Source organism: Scyliorhinus torazame, chromosome 3, assembly GCF_047496885.1.
Source record: "Scyliorhinus torazame isolate Kashiwa2021f chromosome 3, sScyTor2.1, whole genome shotgun sequence".
In the NCBI taxonomy this organism is placed as follows: Eukaryota; Metazoa; Chordata; class Chondrichthyes; order Carcharhiniformes; family Scyliorhinidae; genus Scyliorhinus; species Scyliorhinus torazame.
Window position 1 is genome coordinate 54,766,423 of NC_092709.1, and position 19,274 is coordinate 54,785,696.

The 19,274-nt window shown below is 43.6% G+C and overlaps 1 protein-coding gene across 2 annotated transcripts in view; it reads right to left on the reverse strand.

Moving 5' to 3' along the window:
• Nucleotides 1-19,274, reverse strand: part of fat4 (FAT atypical cadherin 4) — a 388,547-nt gene that overhangs the window by 146,775 nt on the left and 222,498 nt on the right. For both annotated transcript variants that reach the window (XM_072495681.1, XM_072495682.1), the window contains exons 6-7: nucleotides 12,551-13,470; nucleotides 7,812-7,986 (exon numbers count right to left, since the gene is read on the reverse strand). In XM_072495681.1, coding sequence (XP_072351782.1) covers nucleotides 7,812-7,986; nucleotides 12,551-13,470 — 1,095 coding nt within the window. The remainder of the gene's footprint in view (nucleotides 1-7,811; nucleotides 7,987-12,550; nucleotides 13,471-19,274) is intronic.

Sequence of the window (19,274 nt, forward strand, 5' to 3'; positions counted from 1 at the left end):
AGGGTCTTACCATTTTCATTACAACCAGGGCAAAGCCCCAGAGCATTGTGGCAAGCCTTTTAACCAGCAGACCCTGGCATTCGGCAACTAGTGTGGCTTCCTCCGGGTTTCCAGAGGCAGTGGGCCCAATTCCGCCATGCTCCCCTCAAATTCCAACGGCCCCCCCCACCCCCCCCCACCCCACCGGAAATCTGGCTATTTGGGGACGGTTTACTTGAGTCGGCTTGGAAAGTCGGGAACGTTCCTAACTCTGTGCACCTGACTCAGGAGGGAAAATTCAAACCAAGGTGAAGGAAATCTTACCTATTTTCCCACCTGGTAAGACGTTGAGTGATTATAAGTCAGAGAAGCAGAGGAAATTGCACAGATATCAAATTTTCAGCACAAATTATGTGACATCTCTCATTCTTTCCTCTGAAAAACTAATCCTAATGCTCCTCCTATACCTGCTTAACAATATACTAAACTAAAATTGTGACAACATGGGTGAATGAATAATCTAACAGGAGTTCAATAACATGTTCCTGTTACTTAATACATTCAACTAAATACAAAGATGAATCAGATAAATATGAGACAAGTGAAACTTTAATTACTGTTGATATTCAAAAGTAATCTAATCTGTATAGAGAGAGTAAATTATCTCCCATTTAATTGTTAATATAAACCCGATAACAGCTGTGCATTATCAACAGATGACTTAATGGACAGTTTCCTGTTTGTTGCATGATGGAAATATAAATAAAGAGAGTGCTTATTTCCTGCAGTAAATAGAAATGTTCTATTGTGTAAATATTGTTTGTGATAGCTTTTCACTAATGTTTCCATGTGATGGTTTACCTTTTAAAAAAAACTTTATAGCTTGCTTGTAAAATGAAATACAATGTTCTGCAAATATATTTGGTACACCATCCTCACTCCTATCTTCATACTTGTACATCAGGAAATATTAACCAGGTTTTTCTAGATGCTATTGCCTTTCAGTGTTAGACAAAGTAACAACAGAACTTAGTTAAGTGAAATGTCTTCACCTTTTAGTTTATTTGTTTCTCTAAAACAATTCATTTGGATCATGCTTTCTCTGATGCTTTACTCATTTTTTCCTGTTTTTTGTTTAAGAATTGCTTGTCTCAAATATTTTGATGCTGTTTCTTTTTCTCCGTCAATCACACACGCTGGGAGCAGGCTGGAGTATATTTGTGAGCCTCAGAGGGGCACTCTTGCTTATTGTGGCACCACAAAAATACAAGTTAAAAATATATTAGACTATTGCATGAGCAACCTCCATTGGTCCCTTTAAAGTTTGTGCTTTGGATTTACATCTGTGAGAATTAGCCACATCTCACAGTTTACTACGGATCCTTGAAGCCAAAAGGTTAAAGGACACTGAAATTCCTGGGGGTCTGCTCCACTGGCACAAATTCAGCAGAGTGGAATTTCCACCCTCTTAAGTCCAGGGTAAGAACTTCTCCTGCAACACCCAGAGGATTTTGCATAGCCAGGGCTGGTGCATCAGCACTACCCACTAGAAAGACTAAAGGTGGAGCAGAATCAACCAAAAGCAGAGTTGAGGCCCAGCAAGACATGAAAAAAAGTGCGGTCCAAAGCTTTTCTCCTAAAGGCTCTTGGTGAGTTATTGCGAAGGTTTCAGAGAACACAAAGGGTGACAATCGCAGGAATTTACCTAGCCACATCCTTTTGATGTAGAGAGAGTAGGTGGAAGCTTGATGTCTGGTGGAATTTAAGGTCCCCCCAAAAACATGATGAAACTCTGGCATATCCAGGCTATAAGTCAAATCCCGGGGTGATAGGGTGGGAACAGGGCTTTCTGTACTTTCCAGTTCCAAGATCTCCCAGTCAAAATGTTTATCCCGCTTCCACAGTGCATGCATGTTAAACTGAGTCATCCTACAGCCCTAATGATAGAGACCAAATTCCCTGGATACAAACATGGTAAGTCTGGCATTATATTTAACTTCATTTTAAAAATAAATGAAAAAAGGATTTACTGAAATTCCCTATGGAGTTTAAACAAGCCAGTCAAACAAAAAAAAGTATTGCCTAACATCTATGCAATGTCAGTAATTCTGGCTACTAGTTATATATAGCCACGTGGGATTAAATGACACTTTGAGAGATTTTGTTGCTAGATTTAAAAGGGAAAATATCAAAATTACATCTAAAAGATAATTTCTCATGCAGAATTTAAAGATAATTATAGTTGCCCAAAAGCTTTTGCTGCAAAATTTGACTTCTGAGCACCCGTTTTTTTTTGGTGCCCTTTTGACTTCAAGGGGCTGGTTTAGCACAGTCGGCTAAATAGCTGACTTGCAATGCAGAACAATGCCAGCAGCGCAGGTTCAATTCCCGTACCGGCCTCCCCGAACAGGCGCCGGAATGTGGCGACTAGGGGCTTTTCACAGTAACTTCATTGAAGCCTACTTGTGACAATAAGCGATTATTATTATTATTATTAAATGGTGTCTGTGGCACGTGCACACACATCTAGTGTGAGCTTCCCCGATGGTATTTTGACGTTAGCACGTGTGCATGGATCAGAATAGGCAGATAATAATGGCAATCAGCATGCACTAACCGATCTAATGCCGGTTTGGAACTCAACGCTCCAGTTAAGATCATTTCTTAAACATACACAGCTGAACACACTTTCAGCAGCAATAACTGCTTCAGTTTTAAGGCTGAAGTTGGCAATCTATTCTCACATAGGTTGCAGAAATAATGTCAAATATGTAACAATATCCCAGTCCAAGCAAGCTCTAAATGAAATTCCATCTCATATACTGCAGATGAATGTCAGCCTGTCTCTGTAACCAGTGACCTCCTCAAAAGCTGCACATTTCAAAATGCAGTCCAGCAATATAATTAGTATAGTGCAAACTACGAGGGATTCATCATATTTTGTTTAAAGATTAATGCTACTCTCAGCCTGAAATGTAGCTCGGGTTTTTTCCGCATTAATAGTGCATTAAAATATTGGATGACTACAGATGAATCAGTCTTTCTGAATTTCAATGTAGTATTAATGGGGAAAGTAGTGGATGAATTCAAACATTTGAAATATAACGTATGTGCACTGCCAAAGCTGATTGAAAATATCTTTTCCATCCTATTTGAAAATTAACAAAGACATGTCTTGCAAGTTTAACTGGGCCCATGTTCCAACATCTGCAGGAATAAAATTGGGTGAGTTTCTCCCAGCCCCGCGCCGGGCCGGAGCATCGGTGCAACCGCGTCACGCCGCTCTGACGCCGGCGCGTGATTCTCCGAGGTGTGGAGAATCGGCACCATTTGCACCGGCGCGTTTGGCGCGGCGTCGGTCGCAGGCCGCTGTCCACATCCGGGCCGCCGATTCTCCAGCCCGGATGGGCCGAACGGCCGCGTGGAAACGGCAGGGACCCGCCGGCGCCATTCACCCCTGGTCGCTGCCGGCGGAAACTCTGCGCGAAGGGTCGGGGGCGGCCTGTGGGGCGGGGAAAAGCGCTCCTTCACCGGGGGGGGGGGGGGCCTCCGATGGGGTCTGGCCCGCGATCGAGGCCCACCGATCGGCGGGCCGGCCTCTCTCCACACACCCCCGGCCTACTTTGTTGCGCGGCCGGCCCCTGAACCCCTACACCATGTTGCGTCGGGGCTGGCATGCTGAAGAAGTGCCCCACGCATGAGCGGGTTGGTGCGGCCCAACTGCGCATGCGCCGGTTGGCGCGGCGCCCATTTGGCGCCGGGAAAGGAGGCTGGTGCGGCATGAACCGCTCCAGCGCCGTGCTGGCCCCCTGTGGGGGTCAGAATCGCTATTGCCCGTGGCCGTTTCGCGCTGTCGTGAAATGCGACGGCGTTCACGACGGCGCGAACACTTAGTCTCCATTTCAAGACGCCCTCTGTGTCTTGAATGCATGGAACAAAAGGAAAGTTGTGCTCTTCTAATATGAAATTTTGGGAAAAATCTGTAATGTGCAGAATTGGCACTGGAAATGGGACACAATTAGGTTGGTATCTAAAACTTGGAAGCACAATTCACATGTTACTGTCAACCTCCTTACGGCATAAAGCTTCCACAGCTTTCTATATCCTTTAATATTGAAATTCAAAAAAAAAATGAACTTCCCAACATTCTGGCCTGTGTTCAACCTTTTGTCAAAGAAGCATGTGTTAGAGATTTCTTAGCAATGCACAATGCCTGATGCGCAATCCCTTCAGACAGTCTCAAAGACAAATTGCATTTGCAAAGACTTGTTTCTTTCTCTGAAGTGTGGGCGTGTTATTCTAGCAGAAATAATTGTCCAAACAACTTGTGAGAAATGAAATTATTCTGAATCGTCAGAAATTGTGGAAATTAAATAGAGAAGAAAATATTTTAAATGCAAAAAAGCTGCATTGTGTTACAGTGCAAATGGTGAGGTCGTTTATGTGCATTTGCAGAGGCATAGCACATCTGAACAGGACATGGATAAATTAGATGTGCTAGTTCCTGTGCTGCAAGGGCCAAGAGGTGTGATGGCTGTCGAGGGCAGTAAGTCAGCAGTAAATAGTGGCACATCTAATTATCTTCGGGAGAACAGGGGGAAATTCTATAAAACTTTACCTCAGGATATACAACAGGAAGTAGAGTCCGCAATAGAGTGTATTGAGTATTATATTCAGAAACAGTACGCTAGATGTGGCATTTTCTTTGGGTCTTATCTTGTCCCATACTTTCTTCTATCTGAATGTCACTTAACACTTAAAAAAACCACCTTTTTTTTTGCTGCAATGATACTGAACAAACAAAATAAAATTGGATTTTACACAAGACAGATTGTCCTGGTTTTAGGTTTTCTGCTACATTTGGGGATACCTAGTTTAGAGCAAGGAATTGATGACATAACATATAAATGAACTATACAGCCAAGACATGTATAACTGCAGCCATCATCGTATTCAGTGTGCACTGTATCCTACCGCAGCTGGAACCCATCCTTCAACATCTATTACTAAATACTCTTTGGACAAATAAGCATTTTAAGGAATTAAAAGTAACATTCTACGGTCATTTTATAATTAGATAGTCGAAATACAGTTGACAGACTATACTGCTGCACTACTCTAGGACTCAGCCAATAAATAAAACACTGGTTGGATCTGAATACAAACATATTTGGTTAGCAAAAATAAAATGAGGGGGTTTGAAAGGCCTGTCTGGTTGCCAGATCTGATGTTTACTGATCCCATGACCTATCAGGTTCCGCAATGGGAGAGGATCAACTTATCAACTTTACATAAATTAGAGATGGCAAAAACCCCTGAAAAATGGGGCTTATGATTATAAACACCAACTCTCATATACATAGGCGCCTTGAATGTTGTCTAGTCTTACAGACTCTGTGATTTTGTACTTTGTTGAAATGCATTTTGTTCTATGAGAGTTTACACTATCCATTAGGAGAAAAGCAGCTGCTTGATTATGAACTATTTTCCAGCCACTAACATTTATTGAAAATGACTGAGGCAATAGAGGCTTGCTGTAATTAAGCAAGGTAATCCTGCATCAATCATTGTGCATGCTGCCAAATTCAAGCATGATGCCAGACTATCAGTGCTGCAAATGCTAACAGAGATTGTAACTGGCTACAGGAAACTTGTTGTAGGTTATAGCATACTTATTATCATTGGCTGGAACTGATATTCAAAGAGCATGATTAACTGTCAATGACTGTAACTGGCTATTGGAGACTCTAAACATATGACATATTGGACAGAATCTTACCAGAATTTGGCAAAGTGTCAGGCTCAGACTGAAAACTGGCTTGTAACTCCTATGTTGCACAGACAAGTTTTCTCTCCCGATATTGAGCCTCTTTAAAGAAAGAAAATGAGGGCATGGTTTATGCCATCACACTGGTGGAGTGGACGTGATAGAGCCAGCAACCGGCTCGGGAGAGATCGCTGATCAGCTCTTCTACCTAACGGCCCCTGTCACGGAGGTGTCGGGAGCTCTCTCCCCCACCTCCCAACAATCATCACCGGCATTCACAACCCCCAGAAGTATCACCCCCCCCCCCCCCCCCCCACCCCCCCACCCCACCCCCCCATGGGGCTCCCATTAGGGCCTACCCCTGTAACTGCCCCTTGGCACACACATACCCGTGCATGTCCCTCTTCCCTTCTACTTGGGGCTATATTATCTCTGCGCCTCCTGAGGGATCCCCTCGAATCTCATTTGGCCAAACATGTTGTAAACCTCGCCAACTTGACGTCACATCAGCGAGATGTGAATTTTTAGTGAGGGGGGGGGATCATGTGGCGGGGGACACGTTTAAATACATTAAAATCTATTTAAATGCCGGCGTGGAGCGGGGATAATTGGGAAACCTATCTCTCTGGAGAGAATCGCGCTTCCCGATTCTCTTCGGATTTTTCGCCCGCATTGGCGATCCTGCGCATGCCTAGCGCGGGCTCAAAATCGCCCCCATTATAAATACTGAATTAGATAATGCCCACATGCCAAAGTGTACAATAGACTGTCAGAGATTGAACCGGCTGTCAAAGGCTCTAACCAGCTGGACCATGAGTGGCAGTAACCAACCTTTACCAGATTATAATTAACAAGGGATACTTAACAGAGGTAGGTAGATTCTTGAGAGGCAATGGGGTGAACAGTTCTCAGTGGGAGGCATGAATGTGGGGTTGAGGTTACAATCAGATCAGCCATGACCTTACTGAATGGCGGAGCAGGCACGAAGGGCCGAGTGGCCTATTCCTGCTCCTTTGTTTGTTTTGCAAGAAAAACAGCTCCGCCTCTCCAACTCCAATTTGTTAATATTTTGAGAATATTGCGACCTGGTCAAAAATTCCCGACTATAATTACTGTTCATTTGAGTTTCTCGTGCAATTACCAAGAAATTTTGCCTCATAACCCCAGGGTCCCGGGTTCAATTCGGGCCTCGGGTGACTGTGCGGAGTTTGCACTTTCTCCCGGTGTCTGCGTGGGTTTCCTCCGTGTGCTCCTGTTTCCTCACACAGTCCAAAGATATACAAGTTAGGTGGATTGGCCATGCTAAATTAGCCCTTAGTGTCCAAACGGTTGGTGGGGTTGCTGGGGTGGGGTGGAGGCGTGGGCCTAAGTGGGGTGGTCTTTCCAAGGGCTGCTGCAGACTCGATGGGCTGAATGGCCTCCTTCTGCAATGTACGTTCTATGATTCTATGAAATTTCATCTCAATTCCTTGTAGATGCCTTGAAATACAGCTAAGTATTCAATGGAAAAAAATCTTCCAATCATGGTCACTACATTTTTTTGCCATCTTTAAATTTTCTGACACCTATTGGGCCTCCTTTGGTGCTGTATCATTCTACACTTCCATGAATGTCAGTCAGCTGACACTATTATTAGGCAATTTCAAGCAGTCGGTAACAGAAACATATTGCAGCAGGTCACTTATCTGGGACTTCAGAGACAAACTAAAAAAGGTTGGGGTGTGGGGATGAGGAGGGTTGGGTGACAGACAATTTAAATTGGACCAAAAAATGACCGTGATTATATAATAGCTAGTTACAAACCCTTCTGTCACTGGAAACAATTTCTCGATCAAATCCCTTATTAATTTTAACATCTCAATGAAATATCTTTTAACTTTCTCTGGAAAGCTGAAATAATAACAAAATTCTGTAAGTACTCAGCATTCTGTGCCTGGTTATTTAATCTGCACTTTCACTAGGAATGATAATTAACCTCATAAGCGATACATTCAAAATGTTCTTCCTTAACAAGGTTGTGTGCGAGAGAACTACTTTGACATGCAGATAAGACTGCTGCTTTTACCTGCATCTGTAGCAATGACCGTCAGGGCAAACCGTGCTGATGTTTCGCGATCCAGGTTCATGATCAGGCTCAGCAGTCCATTGGGTGTCAGAGTAAATGCTTCTTCTGCATTCCCACTGACAATTGTGTAAGTCAGCTGGCCATTCAGCCCGTGGTCATCATCACGAGCTACAACCTATAGCATAAATCCACAGGATGTGAAAGTCTATTGTAACCACAGTATTATTCAAAGAAGCATTGGTGACTGCATACATAACCACTCTGTTAGTTATGGTCACTGTACTTACAAAAAGATAGGGCTGAATCTTAACCCCTAAAAACAATTGGATTGAAGTTGTGTTAGAGATGAAAAAGCAAAAGATCTGGAACAGGAGCTGAACCCATCTTGATTCGGCCTAGTTCTGGTTTTAACAAAGGTGGAACCAGTTCATTCACGGGTACTGGATTAATAAGTTTAGATAAGCTTAAATATTAGAATTGAAACCCTATGCCTTCACTTTAGCAGTTACTCTTTTTAGCCATTGGTGACCGAGTTTCTCAGGTTTCAGGAAGCAGGAAGGGATGAATACATGAGCCTTTATAGCGCTGTTTGTGGATCGGGGAGAAGCAGTGTTTCCTCCAGTCCAACAGGATACCCAGTAACCCCCCACCCCTTTCCCCTCCTCATCAACATCAGGATCTGGAGCAATCAGTTAAGGACTTTGGAGAAACCTGTCCAATGTGTTCCCAGACCACTTAAAAACGCCATCACACCCATACCATATCTTCAGGCTAAAATTCAGACCACACAGTCAGAACTCAGGAAGAAGGAGCAGGAGTAGACCATATGACCTGTCGAATTTGCTCAACTTGCTCAATTTTTCTGCTGGCTCCACATATTCCTTGATGTCCTGAGCGATCCGAAATCTGCCGATCCCAGCCGTACAGGTATTCAGTGATGCAGCATCCACAACCGTGGAGGGTAGAGAATTCCAAGATTCACAACCATGAATTTCTCTGCATCCCAGTCCTAAATGATCGACTCCTTATTCTGAGAACGTGTCCCCGTGTTTAGATTCCCTGGCCAGTGGAAACAATCTCTGACCATCTACTCTATCAGGCCCCTTCAGAGTCTTGCAAATTTTAATAAGATTGTGTCTGATTCTTTTAAATTCCTGAGAATATAGGCCCAATTTACCCAGTCTCTCCTCATAGGACAACTGGCCCATATAATTTACTGAACGTTTGCTGTACCGTCTCCTAAGCTAGTATATATTTTCTTAAATGTGGAGAGCAAACTACACACAGTATTCTAGAACTGATCTAATCTAAGCCCTGTACAACTGTAAGTAAGACTTCTTTATTCTTGTACTTCAAGCCCCTTGCAACACAGGACAACATGCCATTTGCCTTCCTAATTACTTGTTGAAACTGCATGCTGACTTTATGTTCAATGTATGAGCACAACCAAATCTCTTTGAACATCAACATTTACAAGTTTTGCAACTTTTAAAACATATTCTTACAGCCAAACTGAATAACTTCAGACTTCTCCACATTATGCTCCATCTGCCATCTTGTTGCCCATTCACATAACCTGTCTGTATCCTTTTGCAGCCTATGTCCTCCCCACAGCTTGTCTTTGCACCTAGCTCTTTTCCATCCGCAAACCTACATACATTACTCTCTGTCTCTTCAACTAATGCAGCAATATAGATTGTAAATAGCTGAGGCCCCAGCATTGATCCTTCCAGCACTCCAATGGTCACAACTTGCCAAACTGAAAATGACCTGTTTATGTCCATGCTCTGCTTCCTGTCAGTTAACCAATCCTATTTTCAGGCAAATATATCACCCCCAACTCAGCCATTATCTGCCTATTAGCCTTTTGTGTGGCATTTTATCAAGTGCCTCTTGGAATCCAGGTATACTACATCTACTGGTTCTCCATTAGGCAATGGAAAGTAATCAGAGAAGAGCATCATAGCTGATCTTGGGTTTAAGGCTCCCCATTTACGAACGGAGCTGATAGAAGTTATATTCACTCATTTTTAAAAATGAAGAGGCCATCAGCCACCATCATAATCTATAATATCATAACGTAATAATTATGAGAGAGAATTTTTCCAAAATTTAATTAAAAGAAATACAGGATGGGGGTAATTTTCATTTTCATTGTCAGCAGAAAACTGTTATTAGCAACTGGCCTTATTCCATTGTTATCAATGGAAAGTTGGGTGGCTGATTCACTATTGTACGGCGGGAGTGTTGTTTGAAGCATTCAAAGGAAATTGGATCAATCCCTGATTCAGCAGAAAGGTGATATGTGGGTTTGTGATTGGAAATGGATAAAAAGATTCTCAAATTAGATTTGGACAGAATAAGGTGGATTCAGTGAATGGTCTTTCTTATTTTTATATTCTCCTGTGTTTATATTCAAGATTCAATAGCAAATTATAATGCTGTACAATATCGAATAAATTTCAATAATGTGTAAAAATATAAAATTCTGACTTCCGGTGACATCATGTGAGAGCAAGTCGCAGGAAAGGTGGCTCCCGGTTTTTGGGGAATTTTCATGTCCAAACCTAGTTAATCTAGGTTCGACGAAGAAGCCCGTTGGGAAGAAAACCCAGGTTGGTAGTCCAATGAAGGAATCTGAAGGTGAGAATATGGCGGAGGCGGCTGTGCCCATGACAGTGGACATGTTAGCTGTAGTGATGGCGCAGGCGTTGGAAAAATTTGGAAAACAGATGGATAAGCAGTTTGGGTAGCAAGGCAAAGAGATGAAGGAATTCTTTAAAGCCACTATCGAGGAGGCATTCAACTGATCCAAGATCAGCTGGGTAAAACCTTGAAGGTTGTGGAAGAGGAAAACGAGATGTTGAAGGGCGTGGAGGAGGCCTTGTCACAATACGATGGGCGGTTTGCCTCATTGGAAGCGGAGTTGCTGTTCGTGGCAGAGAATAACAAGACCCTGAGGGCAAAAGTGGACGATCTAGGGAACAGGTCGAGGGATTGAATCTCAGGATTGTGGAGCTGCCGGAGGGAGTGGAGGGCTCGAGGCTAACCGAGTACTTTTCAGAGATGTTCTCTCGCTGGTGGGAGGGGATGAGGTATTCACCCCTCCGGAGTTGGATAGACCCCATCGGGGTCTCTGACAGAAGCCACGGCCGAATGAGCCACCGCGGTGTTGATTATCCACTTTCATAGTTTCCAAGGGAAGGAGGGGGTCCTGGAGTGGGCAAGAAGAGCCGTAACATTGACTGAAACGGGCACACGGTGCAGGTCTACCACGATTGGGGGAGGGGCACGAGGGTTGATGATGTTTTATTACAATGTGTTAATGTTTCTTATTATTTTTGCTTGGATGTTGGGGTTGCAAAAAGGGTGTTTGATAGGGCACCGGTAGGGGAAAAGGGGGATAATTAGGACGCTAGAGCTCAGGCACTTGGGTGGGTAGGGCGGGCTAGGAGGGATTAGGCTGTTATTTTTGGTTGGCTTTTTGGAGGGGGATCCTGGGTCGGGGCTACCTCACTCGCTAACAGGAGTACCTAGTGAACTGGAGTGGAGTGGGGGAGGGGCGACGACTTGTTGGCACAGTTTTGGAGAGGCACAATGGGTCTAGTTGTTTTTTTGAGGGGATGGGGTTAGCCGAAACGGCAGGTAGCCTGCAAGCCTGGGGGGACGGGCCTGGGTGAGCCAGGTTTTCATTCAGGCTTTGATAGTGCCCGGGGGCTTACGTGATGGTTGCAAGCATATTGAAGGAAAGCCAATGGTGTGACTGAATGTTTCAACTGTTTGCTGGACGCGAAGCAAGATCACCTTAGATCAAAATCACTGACCCTTTTGGGGGTGGTGAGAGTGTTAGCTGCATTTATGGAAGAGACAGGAGGGGCAGACCCGTAGTGGTTTATTCACCCTGGGGATAAGGAGTTCTCGGTTTTTTCCCCGGTGCACAAGGTGTACTCGAGGATAGACATCTTTGTAATGAGTAGGACTCTTCGCCCCAGGGTGAAAAAGGTGGAATATTCGGCGGTAGTTATTTCTGACCATGCTCCGCACCTGGTGGATCTGATTTTAGAGATGAGTCGGACACAGCACATGGGGTGGAGGTTGGATGTTGGGCCTTTAGCGGATATTGGGTTCTGTGGGAAGGTCTCTAGAGCCATAAGGGTATATGCCGAGTTTAATGCGAATGGGATGGTCTCGCCCTCTACTCTGTTGGAGGCGTTGAAGGCGGTGATCAGAGAGGAGATCATATCGTACAAGGCGCATGTGGATGGGGAGGCTAAGAAGGAGGGGCAGGGGTTAGTGGATGAGATCCTGGGAGTGGACCTTGGGTATGCGAGCGACCCAACTCCTGAACTATTGGCACTCAGGAAAAAGCTGCAAATGCAGTTTGACAGTGACAGTGACCCAGGGCCAGCATCATGAGGCAGCAGAGCTAACCATTGCGCCACCATGCCGCCCCGCGTCCATTTAAAACCCAATACAGCAATGTGACATTTGCTGTCGATAAACTCTGTAGGCAACAGGTTGCTCTGGACAAAAACAGAGGACAAAAATTTCATGCATTTTTAAAGTCCTCTTAATAAAAACATGTACCTTGTACGCCAGTATGGTTCGCTATATTTTTAGCATTATGAAAAATATAAAATAGGTGCAACATATCCACCAGATTTAATTATAATACTGATCTTACAGATAAATGGAAGAATTATTATTGCAGACTAAAATAAACTCTTCATACTACCGACCTGTAAGATGGACTTTGGCAGATTCTGTGCATTTTCCTGCACGTGCACAGTGTAGGGGGATAGTTCAAAGATTGGTAGAAAGTCATTCACGTCTGAGAGATCAATGTTTACCACTGCCTTTGCGGACTGTGGGCTGCTTCCACGATCAGTTGCTTGGACAATCAGAGAATATGAGGGTTTTGCTTCACGATCAAGTTGCTTGGCTACTGATACTACACCAGTAACCGAGTCAATTCGAAAATCATTCAGATTGCCATGGGTGATGTGATAGCGGATCTGACTATTAGCTCCTTCATCTAAATCAGTTGCAGTCACTTGGATGAGATCAACGCCACTAAGTGTATTTTCGCTAATCTCAACTTCATAGAGAATTTGTTGAAAGACAGGTATGTTATCATTCACATCAAGCACGATCACAGTAACATCCATTGTCGATGAGAGAGGAGGTTTACCCTTGTCTGTAGCAATCACAGTCAATGTATAATTCGAGATCTCTTCCCTGTCAAGTTCACCAGTCAGTCGTAACTCCCCATCTATTGTCCCAATACTGAACTTGTTTCCCGAGTGGCTTAGTAGCGTGTATTCAACATAACTGTTTGGTCCACTGTCAGGATCGGTGGCTTGGGCTTTATAGACGACAGTGTTCATTGGAGAGTTTTCCTGCATGTAGGCTATCTTCGATGAAATAAACCTCGGCGGGCTGTCATTGACATCCAGAAGAATAACAGAGACTTGTGCAGTGCTTGTAAGCCTACTCGCTGGGAGAAGAGATAAGTCATGAGCCCGAATCAGCAGGTTGTAGAATGATTGGCTTTCCCGATCCAGCTGTTGCTTAATACTCAGAACGCCATTATTGTCTATATCAAAATGTTGCAGTGAATCTCCAGATGCAATGTTGTACGCCAACTGGGAATTGGGTCCTGGGGACAAAAGGCCAGAAAATATAATGAACACAATAAACTCCTAAAAATGGAAATATAGACGCTAGTTGTTTCTCTTCCCACAACTCCCAGTGTGAGGTTTTCCTGCAACAGGTTGTGAGCCTGTCGCTAGAGGCTTAGATAGCTTGAGGGGCACCACTCCACATCAAGCATGGCTAACCATTAGTCTATCCCGCTTTTACCACCTGCTACTGGCGCATGTTGGAAGGATTTTGCTGGTTGATATTCAACTTGTTTGGCTGCATTATGAATGCACTTTTCCTTGGCCACCAAGTCCTGGGGTGGGACTTGAACTGAGAGCTTCTGGCTCAGAGGCAGGGGCACAACGCACTGCGCTACAGGATCTCCTAGTATAGACTGTAGTTCACTTTAAATCAGCTGAGATTACACTGGAGGAATAAAACAAGTAAAATAAAATCTAGATTCTGGTACAGGATTACACTTAACCTGTCTTTTCTTCTGTTTCAGGTGCTCACTGTTCTTTTACATATTTTCAATGTGCTTTTTTACATTGAAAGAAAAAATAAAAAGCATGCATTTATGTAGTACTTTATCAAGTCTTTCAAAAACGTCTTCACAAATAATTAATTGCTTAGAAATGCAGTAACTCTTGTTTTGTGTAAAAATAATAAGTAACTGGCAACATTTAATTTTTCTTAACAGTTACAGTGCTAGAAATATTTTGTACATTCTGCTTCCAAGTGGCAGGCTTTGGTGAAACCAAAAAGAACCTTTTTGAGTGTGTCATTTCAGGGATGAAAATGCATTATAAAATCATCCACAGGTGGTCATGAATCAACTTAAAAACTTGTTTGTAATTAGTTCATGACACACTGCTACTGTGTCCGGACTTTTCCGGCTGTTCCCACCGGTGAGAACTTCCAGTCTGACGATGGCGAACCCCCATCACGGGTTTCTTAGCAGCGGGGGTGTTCATCGGGAAAACCCGTTGACACGGAATATGACACTACACCTCCAATATTAGAATACCAACACTACAACAAATTAGTTGTAATTAGGACAAGTGATTTTTTGCAGCAAATGGTTTGTAACTATTCAAATTCACTCATAAACTGCCTTGCTCTCTGCCCTCAGATAAATATATGTAAAATTGTAATACTCGTAGTAAATTGTGGTACTCGTGTTAGAAATCCTTTGGTTTTGTCAGAGGATATGATATCATGTATCCCTCACCATGTCAGCTGCATACATTCAAACAGATGATTAGACTGTTAATTGTACTCTTTCCTTAGTGCCTAATGGGAATAAAAAACAATGCTTCGCCTCCATAATATCAGAATGGAAGTTACATTCTAGAAGAATACTTTTGATTTTTCAGGCAAGCGAAAGGTATGTAATTTCTAATTTGGCCACTTATACTGCGTGCAGTCCAAAATTATTAATGCCATGTTTAGAGCTATTTTGAAATGTATCTGAACTCAAGCACTTGACTAAACTCATAAACCTAACTGAATCAAACATACTCAAACTGATCATAACAAGTGCAGGCATCAAATTATATGCTTAACTGGCATGCACTTAAATTAAAATACTGCAACAGTATGGTCTTAAATTCGCCATTACCCACATTTATTTTAAAAGCAAATCCTGCAGCATTTTGACAGGACAAGTGACTGCAGCAGATTACATGAATTACAGTATACACTATGTATGCCACAAGTCTGGAAAATCAATGCTGGCGTACCAAAGCCTACAACCGGCAGAAAAATCCAGTTTTTCTTCAAAAGTCACGATTGGAATTGAAGATTTTCTTTTCTCTCCTCTTTCCACTAAACAACAGCCCCCTAAAAAGACACACTTTGGAAGCATTATCCATCGGCATCCACTCAAATGCTGTAAGTGAATTTGCTTCATTATGCAGCTGTATTGCATGATTAAAGAATAATGATCACTCTCACCAATACTGTACAACATCAATTTCCTACTAAAGACCTGGTAAAATTACAACTAACTCAGCGATTTAAATAGCGGTAGGTCAAACCACTCTGGGTGACTGTTTTCCCAGCCTACTTCAACTACATCCTGCCAAAGAATCATTGGTTGACACATTGGGTCTAATCTCCAGCACAGAAAATCAGGCACTGCAACAAGAAAAAAGACAAGCCAACGTCAAAATCTTCTGATGAAGTAAACAAACTGAGATCAGATTTGGGCCACACAAACATATTCTGTGACAGGAAAGATAAGGCATCTCTCGAGGCATTACAGTTACCTTTTTTCTTGCTTTCTGCTCCAGTAGTTGACTGACTAGTAAAATAGCACAAAATCACCTTCCAAAGTTTAGCTGACCTTTCCCTGCCCTTCTTTCCTCCTTGTGTAGCTCTATTAAAAAATAAGTGCTTTTGGCATTAATGGTTACCGCACCAGTTTCCTCTTTGATACCGCACTCTTGCATTTGACGGTTACATATCTTCATTGAGTAGGCTTCAGCATAGTCAAATCCAACGATACTAACATAACAAGCAGGTTGTATATGATATATAAAGAATCTTGCTACTTTGAGATATACTGTTATACAGCTCTTTACTGATCAACCTTGTAAAGTCCAGAATGATTCCACAAGGGGGTTGTAAATCTGAATCTCAGGCTTGAATGACAATAAGACTCGCCCACTCGCGTTGTGTGTTTTTTCAGCAGTTGTACCACATGTGTAATCTGAGATTCAGCACATTATTTACAGTTGTTTGTTTTGTAACCAGAAGTAATGGTCATGTTCTTGGGGCTATTTAGGGTCATGACTGCCACCAAAATGTTTTATTGCAAAATTCTATATTTACTTTACTTCTGTACCACACAACTGCTCCATTAGTTGGCAGGATATGGAAGATTATTCATTCAATGATATTGGAAAATCCAACACCTTTCAATGCACTGAGTTGAATTATTTTCCTGTAACTAACCACGATGGATCTCTGTGATACGCAGGTCAAAATGGCAGCATTGCAGCGGAGGTGACACAGCTGGTGATTTAATCACTTCACATTCGTGCAATTTTTCAAGTAAGTTATCCATACTCCTTGAACTCTAAGGTCTTTCTCTGCTGAGAGAGAGGGCAAGTGATGTGTTCCCAGGACTTTCCTCAACATTTCCTTTCTTGGCTGGTTGTTGAGAGGCAAAGTATCAACAAAGCCTGACCACCCAGCCTAATCTTCCCTCTCCACTATGGCAAGATGAGTCAGCTTTCATTCCACTTACGGACTGGGAGCAGTGAAGATTCAAACCACATCCTCCCACTTTTGGCACTGATTATTAATGCTCCAATGACAAGGATTTCCAAGTTTATAACTTCCCAAGTTGTTCCCTTATTCGAACAAACACTGATAATAGCCACTACCATGTTCACTTATGCAGCTACATTAAAACTCAGGTTTCCGTTTTCAATCTGAGAATCCTCCCCATGTCGAGACAAAATCTGACCGCAAAATATGAATTATCCAAATATTTTATGCCCACTGTACGATCTCCCATTGTACAGAGAAAATGGATGTTGGGTGTATCAGCAAAACGGAGATGTTTCTTCAATGCTAGAACATATGCTCAGTGAAAGTTAATTGGGATTACACCATAATTACAGATAAGATGAAAACACACTTGCTGCTGTCAGCCTTTCTGTCATAATTTTGGTTGCTGCTAATTTTCAGGAGTTTAAATTTTAATAATTCTTCCTGAAAATTAAGAAAAAAATCTAAAGATGTATTTTAATTTAGGCTTTACAAGAAAAGAAAAGTAGTAACTCATGTCATACTTACTGGTGTTGGCAATTTTACAAGGCAATAAAAGAGACATCTCTTATAACAGAGAGTAGTGAGCTTTCTATCTAGTCATAGAGCGTATGGACGAACTAGCTACACAGAGGCACTAGGCAACGACGTTCGCTGTCCCCGCTGCTGTTCGCCCTAGCGATCGAACCACTAGCGATCGCGTTCAGGGTGGCAAAGAATTGGAAGGGGATCCGGAGAGTTATCTATGTAGATAACTTGCTCCTCCACATCTCGGACCCGCAAAGCAGACGGAAGGAAGCATGGTGCTCTTGAAAAAGTTTGGAACCTTCTCGGGCTACAAACTCAACCTCAGCAAAAGTGAGATCTTCCTGGTGGGCCTGCAAGGGGGAGGGGCAGAGCTGGAGGGGCTGCCATTCAAACACGCCCAACACATATTCTGCTACCTGGGGATCCAAACTGCCCATGACTGGACACGTATCCACAAGTGGAACCTGACCAGAATGGTGGAAGAAGTTAAAAAGGACCTGCAGAGGTGGGACACACTCCCACACTCCCGAGCAAGGAGAGTGCAGAAGATCAAGATGAATGAACTGCCCAGGTTCCTCTTGCTGTTCAGACCCATACCGATCTACATCCCCAAGGCGTTCCTCAAATCAGTGGAAAAATTGATCATGGTGTTTCTGTGTGTGTGGGAAGGAAAATCCTGGATCCCAAGAAGTCCTGCAGAAAATGAGAAGCATGGAAGGCCTAGCCCTCCCAAACTTGCAAGATTACCACTGAGCAGCAACAGCAGAAAGGGTAAATGGGTGGATAAAGGAGCCGGAAGCCGAATGGATGAGAATGGAGGAGGGCTCCTGCACGGGGATCTCCCTGGCTACGGCAGCATTCCCATCCCCATCGACCAAACACTCAACGAGCTCAGTGGTGATGGCCACACTCCGGTCTTGGAACCAACTACGACAGCACTTCGGATTAACCAAAATGTTCATTAGGGTCCCCATCTGCAACAACCACAGGATCACGCCAGCCAAAATGGATGTCACTTTCAAAAGGTGGAGACAGGACAAGGGATTGACAGTTAGGGATTTCTATGCAGACAACTGACTGACAACACTAGAGAAACTTACAGAGACGTTCCAGCTGACAGGGGGAAACAAGCTAAGATATATGCAGGTCAAAACTTCTTACGTAGGGAAACAAGGATATACCCACAACCACCGCAACAATCATTGTTTGAGGTCCTACTGGATGCGGACATCTTAGGGAGGGAGAACTGCGGTGACTTGTATAGGCGACTTCTGGGACGGGCATGCACACCACTGGATGAGACAAGGGAAAAGTGGGAGGAAGACCAAGGGTTTGAAATAGGGTAGGGGCGTTGGAGCACTCAGGGTCAACTCCATCTCCCATGCGCAAGGCTAAGCCTAATGCAGTTGAAATTGGTACACAGAGCTCACTTAACCAGAACCTGATTGAGCAGGTTCTTCCTGGAGGTGGAGGACAAATGTGAACAGTGCCAAGGAGGCCCAGCCAACCATGCCCACATGTTGTGGTCTTGCCCCAGACACGTCGGGTACTGGCCAGCCTTCTTTGAGGCGATGTACAAGGTGGTGGGGATGAGGTGGAGCCATACCCGAGAGTGGCGATCTTCAGGGTATCAGAACAGCCAGATCTCTTCATGAGGATGAGGGCCAATGCCCTGGCCTCCCTAAATGCCCATGCCTCCATAATCGCCCATCAGAGAATCCTGCTCGGCTGGCGATCAGCAGCACCACCCAAAGCTGTCCGACCTGTCAGAATTTCTCCAGATGGAGAAAATAAAATTCGCCATTTGGGGGTAGGAAGAAGGCTTTTACCAACCACGGGAGCCATTCACCCAGTTGTTCCAAGATCTGTTTGTAGCCAATAGCCAAAAGGAGTGAGAGGGAAGACACAGTAAAACAACGGACATAGACGAAAAGACAGGGGGGAAGGATAAAGAGACATGGGGCATCATTCTCCGCCGGCGGGAGTCTCCGTTTTGCCGGCGCCCGGGGGTTT